Source organism: Ambystoma mexicanum, chromosome 2p (assembly GCF_040938575.1).
Source record: "Ambystoma mexicanum isolate Mex_15411 chromosome 2p, UKY_AmexF1_1, whole genome shotgun sequence".
NCBI classification, from domain to species: domain Eukaryota; kingdom Metazoa; phylum Chordata; class Amphibia; order Caudata; family Ambystomatidae; genus Ambystoma; species Ambystoma mexicanum.
In genome coordinates, this window is record NC_090923.1 from 211,246,628 (window position 1) to 211,267,336 (window position 20,709).

The window sequence follows — 20,709 nt, forward strand, 5'->3', positions numbered from 1 at the left end:
GTCCCAGAGGTATCATTGTAAGTGTCCTGTCCCAGTTCATGTGCACATGACAGACACACATCGATTCAACAGATTCCAAGTCACAACAAGAATTTCACAGAGATGAGATTCTGATATTTGGAGTCCCAGTAGAAATAATAGTCACTAGTATGTGTACTACAAATCGGGTTCCAGTAAAAAAAGAAATGCTGCAACACAATACTGCACCATAAAAGTACTTCTTCAATCCTCCACAGAATAATATTGACATAGTGCAGGAGAGGGCACACACGGCCCACCCAACAAAGGGCAACACTGTACTAGATGTTAACAAAGAAGAACTGACAACACGAGTAATGTTTACAGAGCTCGAATTTAATGGATGCAAATGGCTGAACATTAATTGGGTTGCCTTATTTTAGCTGACACTCTTCGACTCTTCAGAAGGGAGATCTATGTTCATTCAGCTACCAAAATGTGGGATTAAGAACATTTGAGGCAGCCATTGTTAAAACTGTCTGCATGGATATGGAAGACCGATGTAAGGAGGATTTCTGGTGCAGTGATGTTAAACCACTGTAAACATTAGACAGGTGTTTTCAGAGCGCAGCTGTGAATTCCCCGTCCCTCAATGGATGACTAACTACTTTCCGCAGGCCAATGACCTCTTCCTGATCGATGGGAAAGATTGGATTCACAAAGGAAGCTCACCTGGCTATAACGAAAAAGGTGTCACACCACATAAGGTGAGGGAACAAGATTACTGACTATTATCCCTTTTTTGTTCCCTGAGGAGAGACTGTTCTCAAATGCACATTAGGCTACATATGATAACAAACAATGCACATTAGGCAACATAGATGCTGATAGAATTAATGTTTAGAAGAAGAATATGTTTTTTTCTGTTAGTATTCACAAATATCTTTGATGTGTTACCTGTTATTTGCAAGCACCTTGTCTGAACATATACATATTTTTTATGAAGACACATATCTATGTGTATTGGTGTTACATTTTGAATTGAATTGAATTTATATTTTATTTCTGTCACGCTTGTACACAAGTGTTTCAGAGTGTGACAAAGCAAGAGGGGAACAGGGGAGAACAAAACAACAATCTTTCTAGGCCCAGTGACATTGAGAACGCGCAAGTGCATGGGAGAGGGGGAGGGGAAAGTTTGGAGCAAAGGAGAAACAGATAAATAATAATAAGTAAATAAATAAGTAAATAATAAAGGCAACAAACAGTGGTAGTGCAGCCAGCAAGTGGCAAGTGCTGGGTTTAAGGCAGCAGACAGGGTAGGTCTGATAAGTGCAGGAAGAAAATAAAGGGGGGGTGTGTGGGTACAGATACAGACCCCAGTGCAAGGGGTGGCCCGGAGGCAGTGCGGGAGGGTGGCAGGGTGAGCAGATACTTGGGCCCAGAGGACAGAGAGTGTCCAGGTGCACAGTGCAGAGAGAGACCAGATCAGCAGGGAAGAGGGGGCAAAGGCAGAAGCAAAGAGGAAGGTCTTGAGGTTCTTCTGGAACAGGAGATCGTTTCCCTACAGTTTTAGCATGGCAGGGAGGCTGTTCCAGAGAGAGGCCTCAGCCGAAGACAGCGATCTACCCCCAGCTTGTTTCTATGAAAAACGACTGACCCTGAGGGGGTTAGAGGCAGAGGAGCGAAGAGCTTGCGAGGGGAAGTATGTGCAGAGGGATAGCTGAAGGTATTTTGGACCCAGGCCTCAGAAAGCCCTGTGGACAATGCAGAGGGTTTTGAATTTAATACTTGTATCCACTCTGAGCCAATGGAGAGTTTTTAGAGCTGGAGAGATACGATCCCAGGGCTTATGGCCAAGGCCAAATCTTGCAGTCCTGTTCTGGATTAGTTGCAGAGGGTGGAGCATAGCGGCAGGTCGATTTCGAAAGACACATTTACAATAGTCCAACCTGAGAGAACCAGAACTTGAGAGACAGTATGCTTCTGAGGGAAGGTGGGGAAAGGCAGAGTACCTCTGAGGAGGAATATGAAATGTACATGTTTATGGTAGCTATTTTGTTGTATCATGGGACTGCGGGTGGTTCATCTCACTTTCTACATTCTATGGATTAGTTCATTAGTGCCTACTGAATTAAATGAATAAATGTGTATTGAATTCCACACTTGTTTGGAAATGTCCATTGTTATTAACAGTGGGACGCAGCTAACATTCTGCTGCTGATCGTGGCATAGAATATACTTTGTCCTGACCCAGATATACAGTTAATTGCAGTCATTACATGGCAGTCAGCATCCCTTAAAGAGTCACAAGAGATGTATCTGTCTCCAATAACATTTCCCTGGACCTCGTTTTACAGAGCAGTGCTTACCTACTATTTGGGAACATGCACAGGCAGCAGCTAAATTTTGTAAGTGCATTTGTTTCAATGAACTTCATCCAACTTTTAATCAGCCGTAAAGATTAGTGGCAAACCTGCCACCTTTCTCCCTAGAATCAGGCAAATATACCAACAAAGAGGCTACAAATACCCCTAAGAAAAACAGTAGCATTGCACATGTTGGAGCCTTCTGCACTGCTTCCCTGCTGTCACCCAGACAGCTGTACAGACATGCTGGGCCCAGTGGTGCCAGGAGAGCAGTGTTGCAGAATGGAGAACTTACAAATTGCACCTTTCAATGTAGATGACTTACCAGCTGAAAAGCAGTATGGATTACACACACATACATTCCTCTCGAAAAGGCAATGGGAATTACTAGTTTTGTTCCCAAAAAATAATGTTGCTACTAACATTGAAAAATAAAGTAAAATGCATCCACCTCCATCTCGTATCTGGAGCCCAGCTCTTAATGCACGTTTTTGGGGCACAAAGGCTCTTGGGAGACATGCTGTGACTGTTTGCACTTCCTTACCTGCTTCGCGGGCAATCTGCATGAATGATTCCACTCCTTTTTCTCCGTAACTTCCTTCAGATGCCACTGTAGACACATAATTCCATCCCAAAGCCTTGACAATGTCCACCATGGCCTGTGCTTGGAAGGAATCTGGGGGGACCACACGAGAGAAGAAATCATATCGTCTGTCATCGCTCAGCTCAGGCGCCGTTGAGGCATAGCTGATTTGGGGTATCTACAGAAAAATGACAAATGGAGCAGGTCAATAGAGTCAATATTATACTGTAATTCATCTATGTGCTTTCAAGCATCCTAAAGGACTGCTTGCTGAAATTACCCAATCACATTCCAAATACTTTTACTCTCCGTGTGGGATCACATCTTCTTTAAGGTTTTGGTGGTACTCTTGACATTCCTTGTTCCTCTTCATATTAAAACAATTTGTTTTTCTATGTATTTTAACTACACATACCACTTAGCATTTCTCCTGATCTAAACAACCAGCTGTCAACAGTCACTGTTTACCTCAATGTTGCCTATCTAGAGTGCCTAGACATAGCATGTTCATGCAAAAAGATAGTGAGCGAAATGTGAAAAGTGGTCTATGTTGTTCATCGACAGTAGACGGCAAGCATGGATTCCTAGTCTGAGATATGGTAGAGTGCTATAACTGCTATTCTGCATCTTTTTAGCGAGACTTAATAAATCAGTGACTGATCTAGGTTCCATTTTGTGTCTCCACCTGTAGTCAGTTTCAGGTGCATTTGTTGTCATTAGAAAGCAGGCTCCCAGCTGGAAGTGCAAGAGGGAGATCTAGGTGGTCATAAGTCATAGCCAATGCATCCACCACTTCAAGGGGTGCCATGCTGCTCATGGGAGAAATACTTGCACTCCAATGGGGCTCTCATCAGGGACATAGAGTCACAGGACTGCTGCTTGCCATTGCACTTGTCCCTGTTTCCAACAAGAAGCAGGGCAGGACAATTTCCACACAATGAGAACAGTGGCAAGCTAAAGGTCAGCACAGTGACTGCAGTTCAATAGCATCCAGAGGAGCAAGATTCTGCAGGGATTCCTGCTGTGTTGCATGACTGAAAAGGCCTTAAGTTCATACCGGATAATTACATTATCCAAGATTACTATGCAGTGCTAAAAGGAAAGAACCAGAAAACAAGCCTTCTCTGCCTATGCCCCAAGACTATGGAACCCCCACCCTGTCAGCATCAGACTGGCCCCCATGCAACTACAATTCAGGAAAGAACTCAAGACCCCCGTCTTCAAGGAGCCTTTCTTCCACAACACCTAGGTCATCACGTCGCCCCCGCGCCACCTAACTCGCTAGACGCTGCACACCCCCTCCTCCCCGCCAACCGGTACATCTGTACCCCTCCTCTGTGCCCCTTTTTACCCTACCCCCTTTGTATATATGTTCAGTTGTTACCACTGAAAAGCGCTCTGTTATACATCTGCAATGTTGTACACCTATGTAAAGCGGTCTGTTATGTATCTGTATTGGTGTGTACCTCTGGAAACCACTCAATTTCTTCTCAAAGCTAGGTCCGCGCTCACTAAATACAAATAATAATAATAATAATAATAATAATAATAATAATAATAATATTAATAATAATAATAATAATAATAATAATAATAATAACAATAATGATGCAGGTTATCATATTTTCTGTCTTTCCTGTTATGGAGAAACACCGACTACATGCTTTATTTAGCGTGTACTGGAGATCGTATGAATAAATGCTCGCCTCTTGAGATGAAAGTGTCATGTTACTTTAAGCTAGTGTTCTTCAGCTGTATGTCTGTCAACCTTAGTGGGACCAGGAGGATGTCCATGCCTTTAAACAGCAGTGCAGTCAGTTTTTAAAAGAAAATATAAACAGTTCAGCTCAGCATAAAACGTTTTTGATACCTCTGTTTTAAAACACATTGGGGCTCATCACAAGTCACAAGTCTGGCGGTAACCGTGCCGGTAAAACTGACAGGTTGCCACCGGACTTGCTCCTAGCTTGCTGGAAACACTGGGGCATTACAGCCCCGGCGGTCGGGGAAGTCAGGCACCGGTAAATGTTAAATCCCCATACCCATTGACTATAGGACTCAATGGGAATGGGGACCACGGAAACACCAGCACCGTTATAAACAGTGCCGGTACTTCCGTGAAAGTCTACCTACCGTGGCCGCTGTGCCCGGCAGGGTCAGATCTGCTGTGCACAGCAACTCTGACAGGCACACTCATAGTGTGCCAGTCCGGTAACAACGGTGCTTGTATGCTTACCGGCACTGTTGTTACCGGACCGGCACAATTTTTTGAGGCCCATTGCATCATATGGGAGATTGGTGGTGCACATACCCCTTTTTACACTTTTTCAATATCGTAGTTTTTTTCATAACTACATCATAAGCCTGAATTGCTAACACATCCTTTAATAACCATCAGCACCGAGAGGCCCCGTTAAGGGTGGAAATGTGCTCCATAAACACATACTCACAAAATAGAAAGGCTACCTGGATCCTTTCTCTTGCCCACACATCAAACACAATCAATGAACCCATTAGTGCCTTCATTTGATGAAGTCACTCATTTATTTCAGGATGCAGAAACTCAATAGAATTACACACCAGTAAGGCTGGAAAGGAGTCCCCTAAGGTGTGAAGACAGAGAGACTATCTCCTAGAAGCCAAATGCTGATCCGCCCCCTCTATAGCACGGTTCAAACCAGGGTATCATTTTCTGGACTGCATACAATGTACACAGAGCTCAATGGCTGATATTTAATTATACACAAGACCTATATCTTCACCCTATTTGCACTGCATAATGTTTCAGAGCAGGGCGGTGCAAATGCATTCATAAAAGGTAGTCGTAGTGCCTCATTATATAATTCAATAAAGGTGAAATTGCCTGATTTCTCCATACACCTGATTAGTGCTGAAATGGTCATAGTATGGGCCTCATTACGACCCAGGCGTTAAGGGTTAACGCCGTCGTTAACCCTTAACGCCTATTCTGATTTTAACGGCTGCTTTTAGCAGCCGTTAAAATCCATGGCGCTAACCTGCCATGATGCTAATTACGCCACCGTAATTTACGGTGGCGTAATTAGCACCTTCCCCACTCCCATTATGCCCTATGGGTCAAAAATGGGAATGGGGAAGGGAAAATGGGAAATGGGGATTTACCGCCCCACTCACCTTGGAATGGGGCAGTAAATCCGCCATCCACCATGGTGTAAACATAGTTTACACCATGGTGGTAATGTTGGCGCAATTAGCGCCTGGGTCGTAATGACCCCCAATGTGTGTAAATGATGGCCCTTGGCTACAAGGTGCCTGCAGCAGCGAGGACACGCGTTGTTAACTCTTTGCTGCATAATGGACAAAAAGGCCATTAATGGCCCAGATCCGCTACTCCACCTATTCCAGTACCATACATAAAAGGCGACAGAACCAGACCTTTTTATAACAATTATATGCAGGATTACCACCACTGCATGGTGAAATCTGACAGTCTCTGCATTAATGTGACTTTACCCAGCTAGGGTAGTAAAGTATTCCCATTTTATGAAATACCACATGTAGTGTTTTTTTCAAAACACTACATGTGGTGTTTCATAAAATGGGAATACTTTACTACCCTAGCTGAGGTAAAGTCACAATAATGCAGAGACTGCCAGATTTCACCATGCTGTTGTGGTAATTACCAAAAGGTAGTCGAACTGCAAGTTATCAGCTCACTTAGATTGTGTGCTGAAGCTGGGCGACATGGCCTCTGTTCTCAGTGAGATGAAGACTCCATCCCTCTAGGCTCTTACTCACACAGACAACAACCCCCTCTTTCCACCTACACACTTCCCTCTGTCATAACCCCACTACCCATTCTGCATGACATGTGCCAACCTCCTGCATTACACACCTCAACACAAGTGTGCTTGCGCTCCAGCACATCACGTGTCATCTATCCATTTCCCGTGGACATAAAATAACAGGTTTATTTGTAGAGCACACGTTGACTCCCAGGGGGGCATCTTGGCACCATTGACAGATAACAGATGTGTATTGCTACCCAACTTAACCTTTTAACTGCCATGTCCCCCCCACAACCCCAGTGCCAAGGCCTTTTTTGGTGTTTGTGGTATTTCGCCATTCAATGCCTTCTAACGTTTTCTGTTTCATTAACCCCTGAAGTGTCATTTTATCAACCTCGGAAGGATGAAGGGCTGAATGGAACTGCCGGGATTCACACCTGTGACCATGAGGTCAAACAAAGGCCCCTAGAATGGATGCATAGGTCCACTGAGCCACAGATCAGGGTCCGTACACTGTGGACCATACAATGAACATGACTCAGCAAGCTCCCTTTGCCATCGCCATTGCAGACATGATCTGCACTCATTTGTTTTGGCAACAGGACACCCAGGATTGTATGCCTGTGTGCTAATGCTATTATTGGCCACCATGGGGGGCTGACCCTGCCAGTAAGTAGCATGAGCCAAAGCCTTCACTTAAAATAAGCCTATCATGTTCGTATGGCAGGCTGTCTCCGGCTGGGTTAGACAAACTCAGAAGTCATAAACTCCTTATTATTGCATGTGGGGATCCGAGGTATAAATCCATGAGACTTTCAGTAATACGTTCACTATGCAAAATAAGTAGCCATTTGAATATACGACAATTGAATTTAGTTACACATGAATGTATCTTTCGGTTTACTACATCTTCCATCGATGGCCACATTACAATGTAGATATATTGCTCATCGCGTGCCTGCTTAATACACACTAACCACCCAAAAATTGAAGGATACTCTGAAAGTGCTAATACACATACAACGAATGCATAAGGAAAGATGGGACGGAGATTATGGAGTAATATCATGCAAAATCTCAAAAACCAAGCAAATGCAAAAAAAGGCCTCTTCATTATTTATAATAGGCTGATTCGGAACGTTGACACTGTAAAAAATCCTTACGATATTGGCCTGCACAGCCACTAATGAAGTTGTTTTCATTTTAAAGAAAGACTTATTGATTTTTCAATCCTAAATGTCCTCAACAAAAAAAACTTAAATGTCTGAAAATTCAATCAAACGATCAAGCAATAATTGAGATTCGTTTAATACAATTGTCCCCAATACGAGTTGGGTGCCAGCCAACTCCTAATGTGGAAACACCACCAAACTAAAATATTGTTACAGCCTTTTGTATTCATGGCAAAACCACCAGACTAAAAGTGAGATGTTGGAGGACTCCATTGGGGATTTGGAGGATGTATTGTGAGTGGTAAAACCGTCCATATTTTCATTCTATATAAAATGGAGGATATGCTTGCAACAAATTGCTGGAGCTTTTTCCCCAACGTGACCCCCAAACTTGTAAACTACAGTTTGGCAAAAGCAGTGGTAATTCCATTATCATTGCTTTTTTTTACATCACTCTTGTAAAAGAAATTGGGAATATGGAGACTGCACCACTCTAACGTGAGCAGTGCTGGAAATGTGTTATGCTTCTCTGCATATACCAGGAAAAGGAACACCTGTAAAATGAAGGTACTTACGTTTTCGCCTGGGAGGTACCACCAGATAAATGACACTGATTTTGCCACAAACTGAACATTACTTTGAACTTCATAAGCAAAAATGTACTCAAGGCCTAAGAATTGAATTTTGACAAACTTTAAGTTCACAGCGAGAAATTCAGGAATCCCTTTTTTTGAATATAAAACATTCTACTTTCATCTGAAAATGGTATCCTAGTGCAATGTACTGAACCAAACTCTACAGACAAGAAACATGGTGGTTGTGAAATGCAAAGCAGAATTGCAGCTAACAAATAATAACACTGTACCATGGAAATAGGTGGGAGCAGAGAGTAAGACAGCTGAAGAATACAAACCAGTTCTTACATTACCCGTAAAAACTGTCCAACATTTTAAAAAAGTGTAATGAATTCCCCTGATATTTCTTAACCAAAATATGATGCATTTCTTTTTCCACAAATAATTCAAATTGAATGGACTATTCTATTAAGAATATATGTCAGTAAAATAATGTGATGCACATGTGCATGAAAACAGAAGCTTACTGTAAATGCGCAGTGATATATATATATATATATATATATATATATATATATATATATATATATATATATATATATATATATATGTAAGACGAATACATAACTGTTTAACTCTGTACAGTCAAATTGCCATTCTAATGTGGCTTTGGCAATGTTGGTTTTGTTGATTCTTTCTGGAAATCTTACAGATTAGCTTACTTCTGCTTAGCCCTGCATACATGTTGTTGGTGATAGGGTGGAAATCCCAGGTGATTAGCTTGGCCATCTGGAGAAAACTGGCCTATTATACTAGCCATAAAAGAAACATATTACATACTATATAACAAAGACACATCTGTTCAGGGCAACAGTATAATGAGATTCCCCACCAAAACAAAAGACTTGATGTCTGGTGAGGGGTAGCTTGGGTCTCTAGGCCCAGCAGGCATGTGACCCATGTCTGGGCATACCCGTCCTACACAGTGTGATTACAAGCCCTGCCCACCTGGTGCCTTCCTGGTTGACACTCTTTTTCCCTACTTAAGGAGCCCTCCAGCCTCTTTTCCTTTGCAAATGGGGAGCAGGTGCAAGTGGATCTAGGTCACCTGGCCTAAGCCCTGCCCACCTGACGCCTTTCAGGTTGCAGCTCTTTTTCCCCACTTAGCAAGCCCTGCCTACCTGGTGCCTTCCTGGTTGCCGCTCTTTTTCACAATTTAAGGAGCCCTCCAGCCTCTTTTCCGTTGCAGATGGCGAGCAGGTGCAAGTGGATCTAGGTCACCTGGCCTAAGCCCCGCCCACCTTCTTAGCCCTGCCTCTTTCTTGTTGCTCTTAACTCTTAGATCAAGGGCATCTCTCGCGCGGGCGTCCGAAGCGAAGGGCAGACAAAAGAAAGGGCAATTCCTGGTTGGACCTGTTTGGGCCAGGAGGTCCCAGGACCTGACCCCCTGCTCAGACAGCAGGTAAGCATGCACCATTGTGTGTTTTCTCCCTCTGTCCCCACATGCCATCCCCACCCTCTCTGGTCCCCGTCTGCTGTTCCCTTGTACCTCCCTGCCTTCTCTCACACAGGTGTTGCCTGTTTTGCTTGATTCTTCTACCCTGCTCCCTCCAATGCCCCCTCCAGCGTACTTTATGGACTTCATTGATTCACAGTGCATCACCCTTTCTCAACTCTCATGCTGGACTTCCTTTGCATCTTGTACTCATGGTGGCCCTGATTCATGCTGTTCCCATCTTCATATTGTATCCTGACTTGCAACAGTATGTGTTTCTACTGACTTCTGAAATTGTTTTTGCTCTCCCCTCTTGCTTCTCCACTCTTTTTTACTGCTTACTCTCTGTTCTCTCCTCCTCTCCCTGTCTCCCTTTTCCTATCTCCCGCCCTTAGTTTCTTCTTTGCACTTACTCTATCATAATTGTCCCTGGACCTAGTATGATAGCAACCTCGCCTGTCTCATCTCCCCTCCCCTTGCTCAAGGGCCAAAGTTAGTCCTTTTCACAACTCCAAAACATGGGAGAAGCTGGCACACACCTTCAGGGGTGCCACAACACATTGAATTCCCAGGCAAAAGGGTGGCTGGCAGAGATGAGTTCTTGATCTAGCAGCACAGGCCACCACAATGGTCCCCGGGATGACTAGGGACATAATTTGTCTCTTTGTTGGAACAAATGCCTTCACCTCACAGCTGGAGGACTCTGGAAAGAACTGCTTTCCCAGCCTGGTCCAACAAAATCTTCTTCCAGGATCAGAGTCAAAATGGGGATTCAAATAAGTGGTATGAAGCACCTAATTTATGCTAAATGTCCACAGGCAATAGGTGTAAATCTAGCCTGTCTTAAGGGGTCCAATCCCTGCTTTTGAAATGGATGGACTTTGCCCTTCTAATATCACACCCAAAGTGCTGTGTGCTTCAGGAAGTAGAGGAGACAGGAAAGAGCGGCAGAGAGAAACAATATGACATAGGTTTCCCACACGCTAACCATGCCCCCCTCCCTTCTCAATAGACTCAAAGACCTTTTAATATGCAGCACCCTGGTGTCAGGCTCTGCCCTTTGAAATGGTCTACTCCTTTGATGCCTATGCTCAGAGCAGCTGCCTGCTGTGTGGTCGTCCCTGGCAGAAGGTGTTAGCTCCCCTCATAAAGAGATCAAAGAGGATGCATGGCCATTCAGGTTCCTGGACAGTCATTTGACATACTCAACCCATCTTGTCAGCATAGACATCACATTCTGCAGCTGAGCTTGTCTCCCAGGAGCGGACACAAATGTGATATCAAATTGGATGTGGCTGCAAGAATCATAACTAGTGTCATGCACTATGCCTTAACACAGGTCTAGCTTTATTATTAGAGTTTATCCTGCCACCATCATCATGGGATATTTATGATCATCATAGTTTTGGTACAGGGTGCGTATCTGAAATGCAGACTTGGCTGTCACTGCAGCTTTCAAATGGGCAACTGTGACCTCTGAACCTGCTTTGTGCCACTGGTAGAGCAGGCTCTAAAAGGAAGGATACTGATGCAGCAAGAGAGATACACACTAGGCTTTTGGCATGGAGTTTATGAAAGAGGAATCCTATCAGCTGATTATCCTTTCAGAGCTGGAATTAACCACATCATTTCATTATGTAATAAAAATAAAAGAACCAGGGCTTTCACTCCCTTGCCAGATGGCGATTCATCACAAGCACACTGCACAGTTTGTTGTTTAATTTGCATTGCATCTCAAATTTGATGCACAATACTATCACGGTCCGTTTCTGTCCTGGGATTAGACATTATAATTGGTTATTTATAACGCAGTTAATACCCAGAGGTTTCTAAGCGTGGACCTGGGGATCAAACCTGTATTGCCCGCGTCGTCTTTCTTCCAAGGCAAGTGCATTGCACCTGGGATATCCTCCCAAGACCTCTGATCTGTAGGTTCTAAATGCAGTATCATACCCATGCAGCCACATGCCCTAACACTTAAATAAAATCTCTTGCTGGTGCTCTATAACTATAGTAAAATATCAAAAGATTCTGCAATATGATCAACTACGCCTACTTCCTTGCCTCTCTCAGTTGCTCACATAACTCCCAAATCTTAGTTGCCTTCCTCACGTTCTAATCACAATTCCATTCCATGGTCTTCCTCTTAAATTGTTTGATCTTGCACACTGTCAGTAATTTTTCCTTTTTAGTTTGAGCTGTTTGGTATTGCCTAAGAAGTCTATAGGCCAAAACTATGTCAGTAGAGTATAGTTAGGGGGGAAATGGCATATGAGGATTGACACACTGCCTGTAAGTGTTGTTTGGTTATTTGTCCACTCATTGACTGCCCATGGCCAAAATCATCCCTATGGCCATTCCCACTCAGTTCCAGCCCCCACCACACACATTACCTCCTCATGGAAAACCTTTGAGCTTCCTTTAGTCTAGCCTTACCATCAATCTTTGCCCTAGAAGTGGCTGCTTGTTTTTGTTGTCTTCAAAGCAGTCTTCTGAGAGTTAATTACTTCTTTGGGGCTGTAAACCCATTACTGGTGTAATAAAAATGCTTTAACCAGGTCTGTCATCAGCCACTCAAAGTGTGTGTCCTTTAGTGAAGTCCTGGTAAAACCAAACATTGTCAAATTCAGCAGTTTTAGCTTGTATATAAGTATTAGGCATTTGCCAGGCACTACCATTACATGGCCAGTTACTCACACCATGTTTTAGCTGCTACCATCAATGGCCAGTTAATACCACTACAGCAGTGCCTGGCAAGTGCCGTTCCTATGTCTACACAAAGGCCAACACGGTTGGCATTGCCAATGATTGTTCTAATTCGAGTGCATATTTTTTGCACATTCTAAATATTCAAATTTCCTTTATGACCCTCCCTTGCCAAAGCACATCTTCTGTCTCATTATTCGTCTACCCTTCCCACTTCTTTAAAAAAAACAGGATGCCTTCAAATGGGCTATGAAATCAGTAGTGCCTTCAAGGGATGAACAACCTCACTGCATTCTTTGGGGGAAACCGGGTTATGAGCGTGTGCATAGACCTAACCGTCTCCTGAATGCATCATCCAGTAGAGACTGCAAGAACGATTGTGCAAGAGCAGTCTTGCTGCCCCATCCTTTGGAGATCGGTGGATGAAGGTGCACCCAGGGGCGAGAGTCACACACAATACGGAGGATCATGAGTGTAGTGACTCACAGTGCACAGTGAGGTAGAGCACTGACTCATGTATGTATGGTATAATAAATGAATTATTAAATTCTGGTGCAACAAGTTTAGCATTAACTGATGCTTTATATCCGCAGACGAGGCCGCAATAACCATAACTGGCATTCAGGGCAACAGACAAAAAAAGCAATTAAAGAATTGCTGGGAGTATTGTTCATCTAAATGATGTTTCTCCAGCTTGTCCTGTGTATACTCAGATCTCCAATTCGCTTCCGCAGTTAATAATAAAACGCCTTTCTGACTGGAGTTCTCATATATGCAACGCTTCTCCTGTCCTAAATTAACAATGCCCGAGCTTCATTCACGTCCCATTTTGTACCTACTTGTCAATTGCTGCAAGGTCTTATCTGGCTTCTACCACACACACATACACAACACGTGCACATCTTAATTCAAACTATAGACTTTTTTGTGACTTCCTAACAAGTTTTTTCCACACGTAGCAAGTATATCTGTTAATGTTCACAGATAGCCCCTCAGCTTTCCATTCTGCTTGCACCATCCCACATTTGATTGGCAACTCTTCTCTACATTTACCTATTAAATGTGCATGGTTTATATATCATCCCTTGACTGGGCCTCCAACCAATTAAGAGCCAACATTCTCCCTTCAGTCGTTTTCATCCAAACATCCACTGTGTGCACATTAAATAATATTACTCCCTTGACTCACTAGTTGATGTGAAGCAATTGTTGAGCTGCATTTTGTAAGGATATATTTAGGGATTTTTGGCAGTATACAGTGTGGAAATGCAGCCATTTCGAAATAGGTGTCAGGCACAGTTTGTCAGCAAGCATTATTTTTTATGTTTTTAAAGCATTTAGCAAAACGTTTTAGAAACATGCTAGTAATTTTGAAGCAGAAGTGACAATTTGGATGTTTTCATGGGCGTAAAACTGCATTAGAAATACATAATTAACTAACCATATACTAATTATATTTCTAATGTAATAACTGCCCCACTCCCTCTAACAATAGAATGCATCTCACTGCGCTCGCGAACTGCATTGTTTGAGGAAGTCAGTTGTATCCCTTGTGTTGGAGGATAGAGTTTCGACAAAGGGGAAAAGGAACTTGTCGATCAAATTGCAAGTGTTCTCTAGTAGAGAGTCAATGGAAGCCACTATTGGTCTGCCCGGGGGCTTTTGCTTTGATTTGTGTATTTTTTTGAATGAAATTAATAATAGGTATTGTCAGAAAATCTTTTGTTGAATACATGTCTTCATTCAATTCCACCAAGTCCTGTTCAAACCATCCTTGAAGTTGGATGTCATCTTCAGTCTTGTATATTGGGTAGAGGTTGGTGGTTAATTTCTCATAATTGTTTATATCCCTGAGTTGCTGTGTGGCTTCCAACTTGTAATCCGTTGCATTGAGCACTACCTCATTGCCCCCTTTGTAAGAGGACTTAATCACAATCGATTTGTCTGCACTTAAATCTTCCATTGCTTTCCATGGTGCAGCAGTCAAAATCTGCTCGCTCTTGACATTATATCTAGATCCCAGCATTTTTATATATATTTTGAAGAAAAACAGCAAAGGTCTTTTTTAAAAATTTGCTGCCATCTCGCTAGTATTGGCTGGCATACAAAAAGAACAAATCAAGTCATTGATTCCATTTGCAATGGCCTCTTTCTTATATTTCAATGAGTCCTTGGTGATTGTGGCATTAAGTCCCTGTTGCATTTTAATTTATTCTGATTCATTGGTATATCATACTTTATAAAAATGTGCATGGTTTCTCACCCATCCCTGCACTACAGGACATGCAGCAAGAACTAACAGACCCCATCATCATTGGTACCTTACATGTGACTTTGTGGAATCAGAAAAATACAATATTAAGGCTTTTACACCATGCAAAGGAAAATACGACGACACAGGCTTGTAAAGATTCCCAGAATCTTTATTACAAAACTGAACAGTATCAAACAAAGTACACAAATAGCTATTTGGCTGTCAATGCATCACAGAGACCACCAGCAGGGTTCAATGTGAGCAGTGAGCAGAATTTGCTAGCTGGACATCAGCGTATTTATACAGTTTGTTATAATGATGTCCAGCCTCTTACTAGTTAATTATACACTGGGCAAGGGTCGCGCCAGGTTCGTTTCCTAATTTACATATCTCGTGCATGCAGTTTACTTTTAAATACATTTACCAACAAACATTATTATTCTGTAATTTAACGTTAAACTCTTTACACATTGCTTTAATACAGATCAGACAAATGTTTTGCATGCTGTATTTGGATAGCATTATTGTTCTTGTATACTTGTAGGTTAACATTGCTGATTCAAGTAATCCCCTGATCCTGAGGTCAACGAAGGACAAGGTCTACATGACCCTAACATTAGCCTGAAGGCAGATTGGACATTAACCCTCCTACAGAGGTTGAAGAGGTTAAGGCAAGAACAAGAGCACACGAGACGGACATTTTAGACTACAGGGTGACTTTGTACAATAAGCTAAAATGGCAGCTCTAACCGAAAATGGAGGCTTGATTCACTTGAGGTCACGACCTTGTAATACGGATTTACTCGCAAAGCGACTGGGCATAGGCCAACATATATAATGAGGACGAAACAATATTATATCAGTTCTAATAACTTGACCCTTAGACCCCAAATGAGCAACATTTATAGATGTATCCCTCACCCATGCAAGGCTCCTATATCACAAACCTCTAAAGCCCAAACTAAGCCTCATCCATGTATGCATAAATGGCTTTTACGCTTCACTTTAGCTTCATTCATTCATGCATTCATGCAGTGCTAACATTGAATGTCTCAGTTGAGTCTCATCCAACCTTACATCACGGACACATTACATAGTTCCTGAACATTCAATCCATCATTCCTGGCCTCATACACCGCAATGTAGACGTATCCTTTCATTAGTCACTTACCTTTGGGAACTCACTTGAGCATCATTCTTTCTAGCAATCATGACATTTTCCCTTCATCTCAGTGTCATTCATTTTCGTAACACTGACCACCTGCATCTTTACTGAATCTCATCCACGCCATCTATTCGAAATCCTCCATTTGGGAATCCCCGACCATTATTGACATCTCACTGTAGAGTGTTATTTTTTCAAGCAACACTAATGATTTGCACCTCAAAAGGCTCATGACCTGATATACAAAAGCGTTTTATAGTGGTGCAATCCCATTGAAAAACTCTCCGTCAGTCCCTCTGTCTTTTCTGCTTGATTGATCTCGTACATCTCAATTGAACATCATTTATTTCTGCCTCAGTGGTTAGGCCAAGGCATTCTGGGAGTGTCGTAGGAGTGAGTCTGATGAATTGCTCCTGGTCACTGGTGCTATAGCTTACAGTACAGTCTCACTTATACACACGCCATGGGACTTTTACAGTCTGACACCTCTCCATACCTGTTATCCCACACCTCATTAATGTATACTTCACTGTACATCTACATTCCAATGGAAACGCAATGAAGCACACTGTCATTTTTGAATAGCAAACTTCCTACATTTCAGTTGGGTCTTACCTACCTACGCTAGCCTGCTGGCATCTCACACTGCACTAGAGGCTCACGCTTCCTGCATTGCTGACACAGTTCACATCCGTTGCAGTGTTTTCAGAATTCCCCATCTCATGGCCGGATCCCAGTAACTCATCCCTTGATGATTTATAGCACAAACTTGAATATTCTCCTGCATTCATGCAATCATTTGCCGGCCTCTTGCTCACTGGGCCACTGCAGCCTCACTCCAATAAACAGAGAAACCAAACTGGAGCCGCCATCTTGGCATTGCTGACGCAATACATTTCACTGTGTTCTCTCTACATCTCTGGCCTCATACACTTCAGCAGTTGCACGGAGATCTACACAACACTGACACTGACCCCACACGATGCAATGGAGTGCAGCGCATCACCACACCACTGCCCCCCTCAGCCTTAATGGAGTGACTCCTGCATTTAATCACTCGCCTGGCGTCGCCTATCTTCCCTAACACCGCTGACCGTTTCACCTTCGGCCATGCATCATTCAGCGAGACAGAAAGTAGTCCACCATTGCAGCTTCACAATCTGATCTCACCCGCACCCTCCTCCCTTGCTGCCCCTCCCTCATGCGTGATCTCATTCATGCGAGTCCTTGGACCTTGACAGCTAAGCAATAACTGTCTTTCTCTGGAGATGAAAGCCAGCGTGACCTCCTCCCCTTTGGACAATTAGCAAGTCACGGCTGTTGAAGGGGGCCATAAAGCATGGAAGAAATACCTGCAGTGCAAGCTGCGAGTCCTTCCTGAGCAGCTGAGTGAGTGACATCAGCCATTAAGATGTACGATGATTGCCCAGTCCTGCGGGCTCGTTAAGGAGAAACCTATTCATTCAGGCCCAGGCATTGGCAGACCATGACGGAACCATGCTGGAAGCGACATAGAAAGGGATCTTAAGAGTCTACGCCTTTGCCCAGAAATCTGCCATTGACAAATACCAATATTTTTCACAGGGATCAATTTCTTATTGGTTCAATTTATCATTACAGCCTGTGTGGATATAGGATATTCACTCACAAGTGGTCCGTTAGGGATAATCCAATAATAATGCGGGCATTAACAGGTCGAATAGTCCCACGTTCTGACAGGTTCCATGTTCCATGTGTCGCTCCTGGCATCATACAACTAGCATTCAACAGCAGCTTCACTTAATGCACTCAGAGACAAATAATGCACAGATGTTTTTGATATGTCAGTCAATGTAAATAAATAGAAACAGATCCCAGACCCTCAAGAGGCCAACAATCCATGCTGCCACATGGTCCCACTGTGACAAATTGGATTCTGCTCCGCAGGAGAACAGGGATGAGTAGGGGTAAAATTGCCCACTCAGCCTTCACACTTCTACAAACCAAAACACAATGCAATCATAAAGGTCCAAGTGGACCGAGGGGGCAGTTCAGAGTATTTGGATTCAGTTCTTGGTGGACTGACGCAGTCAGACTCAGGGTCGAACGTAGATCTAAGTTGATCAGCCTCATTTCTGACACATAGGATTCTGGAGGCCCCAGCAGAAAATCGGGTGCTGAGTAGGGGTCAAGATCGGTGTTTTTTTGTGGTAGAATGAAGGCTCTCAAGGATGCAGGTCAGGGTGGACACAGGAACACTTCGCAGTTGGCCAGGCCGAGTCTGGCTTTAGCCGCCGGGAGGTGTCACTGAGTGAAACTCCATTGGTTCCAGTTGGTGGGCGACGGTGGAAGTGGTGACCTTAGGTGCGTCGATGTACGATTGATGAGGCAGAAATTCAAGAGCTACCTGGGTCGAGCTGTGGTTGTAACCCCCGGTCAGAATTGGCATGTGACTCTCCAGTGATTCAATTTGCCTACCGGCATTGAGCAGTTGCTTAGCAGGTGATGAGCTTAGCCAGTACATGATGCAGTTTCGAGATGGTTGAAGGTGCAAGCAATGTTCAAAGTGGTGAAGGAGCACAGCAACCAGCGCCAGCAACTTCCCTGTCGTTCCAGGTGTAGTGAACATAGAGTGACTGGTTTGATGTTATGTTATGTTAGGTTAGGTTATGTTATGTTATGTTATGTTATTTGGCATTTATATAGCGCCTTATGTATCATTGGTCTGATCACAAAGTGCTGGTAGGTTGAACGCCCTCGGAAACCGTAGTTCAAGCCTGAGGGAGTGAGAGAGTCATAGGGTGCGTGGGTGCACCGGATATGTGTGCAGCCGGTGTGGCAGTTGCATGATAGCTGCTTCTTAGCAGTAGGTGTGGTGGTGGGGCGGTCAATTGTATGTGTTGAATTCTGGAGGGTGGGAACCCAGATTGATTTCTGGCTGTGTTAGGCCTGAGGAGATGCATAAACTAGCGGTGTGTGCTAGCTGTGTTTAATTAGAATGATGAGGCGGGTGTTAGTATTAGAACAGCTATACCGAATGTGTCATAGTATCGCTGTGTTCTAGTTGAGTGGTGGTGTATAGGAGAGAGTAAGCATGGTAGTGTGATCTGGTGGTTATCAGTAAAGTGCTTGAGATAGAGAACTTCATCTTGTTCAGTCCACCGGTTCCATCCACTCTATCTGTTCCATCCACTCGATCTGTTCCATTCACTCCCTCTGTTCCATCCACTCCATCTGTTCCATCCACTCTGTCTGTTCCATCCACTCCGTCTATTCCAACCGTTCCATCCATTCAATCTGTTCCATCCTTTTGATTTGTTCCATTTGTTAAGTCTACTCATCCTTTCCATTTCGTTCAATCTGCTTGTTCATCTCCTCCGCTCAATCTACTCATCCGTTCTATCTGTTCCATCCATACCATCTACTCTGTGTGTTCCTTCCTGATGTGGTAGAACAGGGAGCTTTGGATCTGGTCTGGTTTTCCCATTGATGTGAGGCCCTGTCAAGGGTACTCGAGAATAGGATTTATCCATTCAGGGTCTGCTCTCCCAGCTCAGGAGAAGCCAGTGAAGAGTGTAAGGTTCTGATCCACAATAGTGTTTACTCCCCATGTGCCCTGAGAGTGGTAGGAACAGGTCTTCCTTCTGTCTTGGATGATTCTTCTACACATCAGGCTGAGGGCCTCAGAGAGTGAAACTATCTGTGAGGAATTTGACCATCTGCACGGTAGGTGTGCGCTTGCCTGGGCTTTTTTGAAATTTTAAATGAAATTGAATGATGGTAGATCAACCTCTGGAAAATGGACGAGGCTAACCTCACACATTTTACTATGCTCACTGCACGATATACAGATAGACCCATGTAGTCTGGGTGGACACAGCCTAAAGCACCATCCCCCCTGTCATATTTAGTCGGAATATGACAGCCAAGAGTACATCAAGGCATCACAGAAGGGGGAAGGCAAAACCTTCCTCCTGCCACGGCCAGCCTAATTAACTATTAAATGATCCATAAATCTGTCCTGTCCATTTGTTTACCCTCTGCAGATGGTGGCAACAATTAACGTAATTAACATACTAATAGAGTATACTTCAAACAGGCCCACATGGGGCCTGGCTGCAGAGTTTTAAAAAAAAGAGACAGGAAACCCCAAATACCTTTGACATGCATTGTGTCACCCTGAAGCCAGCACCCGCCTTTCAGCATCAAGGGCAGTAACCTGTCATGTCTGGGACTATGTGTTTACAGTAAGCAAACCACGCCTGGGGACCACATTCAGAAGGTACAAGTATGTGGATTGATGGAGACACACAGTCTTTTCTCACTGCAGTTTCAAGGGAGACCTGGCGCTTTAATCAGGAACCAAAGAGAGCTCAATTAACCAGAGAGTCCTGTTGATCCATAACAGACATAAATATGGGTGGGACTTAGTATTACATGTTTTCACCCCTTTTTCATTTTCTATTGCAAAGCGCTATGGTTATGACCTCATGCATACAGCAGATTGTTGGGAGGGACCCAGGATTGGTTCATTTAGATAGGCCTAGCCTACATCAATCGCTGTGGCACATTTGGCTTTACAAGAGGGATGAGCACCTCTGTTGCAAAGATCATCTGAAGACTTTGCAAGTAGTAACAAGAAGAACTATTTTGGACCCTGGTTTAAGGTACAGTCTGCCTTGCAGA

At 43.6% G+C, this 20,709-nt stretch overlaps 1 protein-coding gene across 1 annotated transcript in view; it reads right to left on the bottom strand.

Moving 5' to 3' along the window:
- Positions 1 to 20,709, bottom strand: part of GRM7 (glutamate metabotropic receptor 7) — a 2,427,639-nt gene that overhangs the window by 1,875,711 nt on the left and 531,219 nt on the right. The window contains exon 2 of the mRNA XM_069643494.1: positions 2,872 to 3,088. Within this exon, the coding sequence (XP_069499595.1) occupies positions 2,872 to 3,088 (217 nt within the window). The remainder of the gene's footprint in view (positions 1 to 2,871; positions 3,089 to 20,709) is intronic.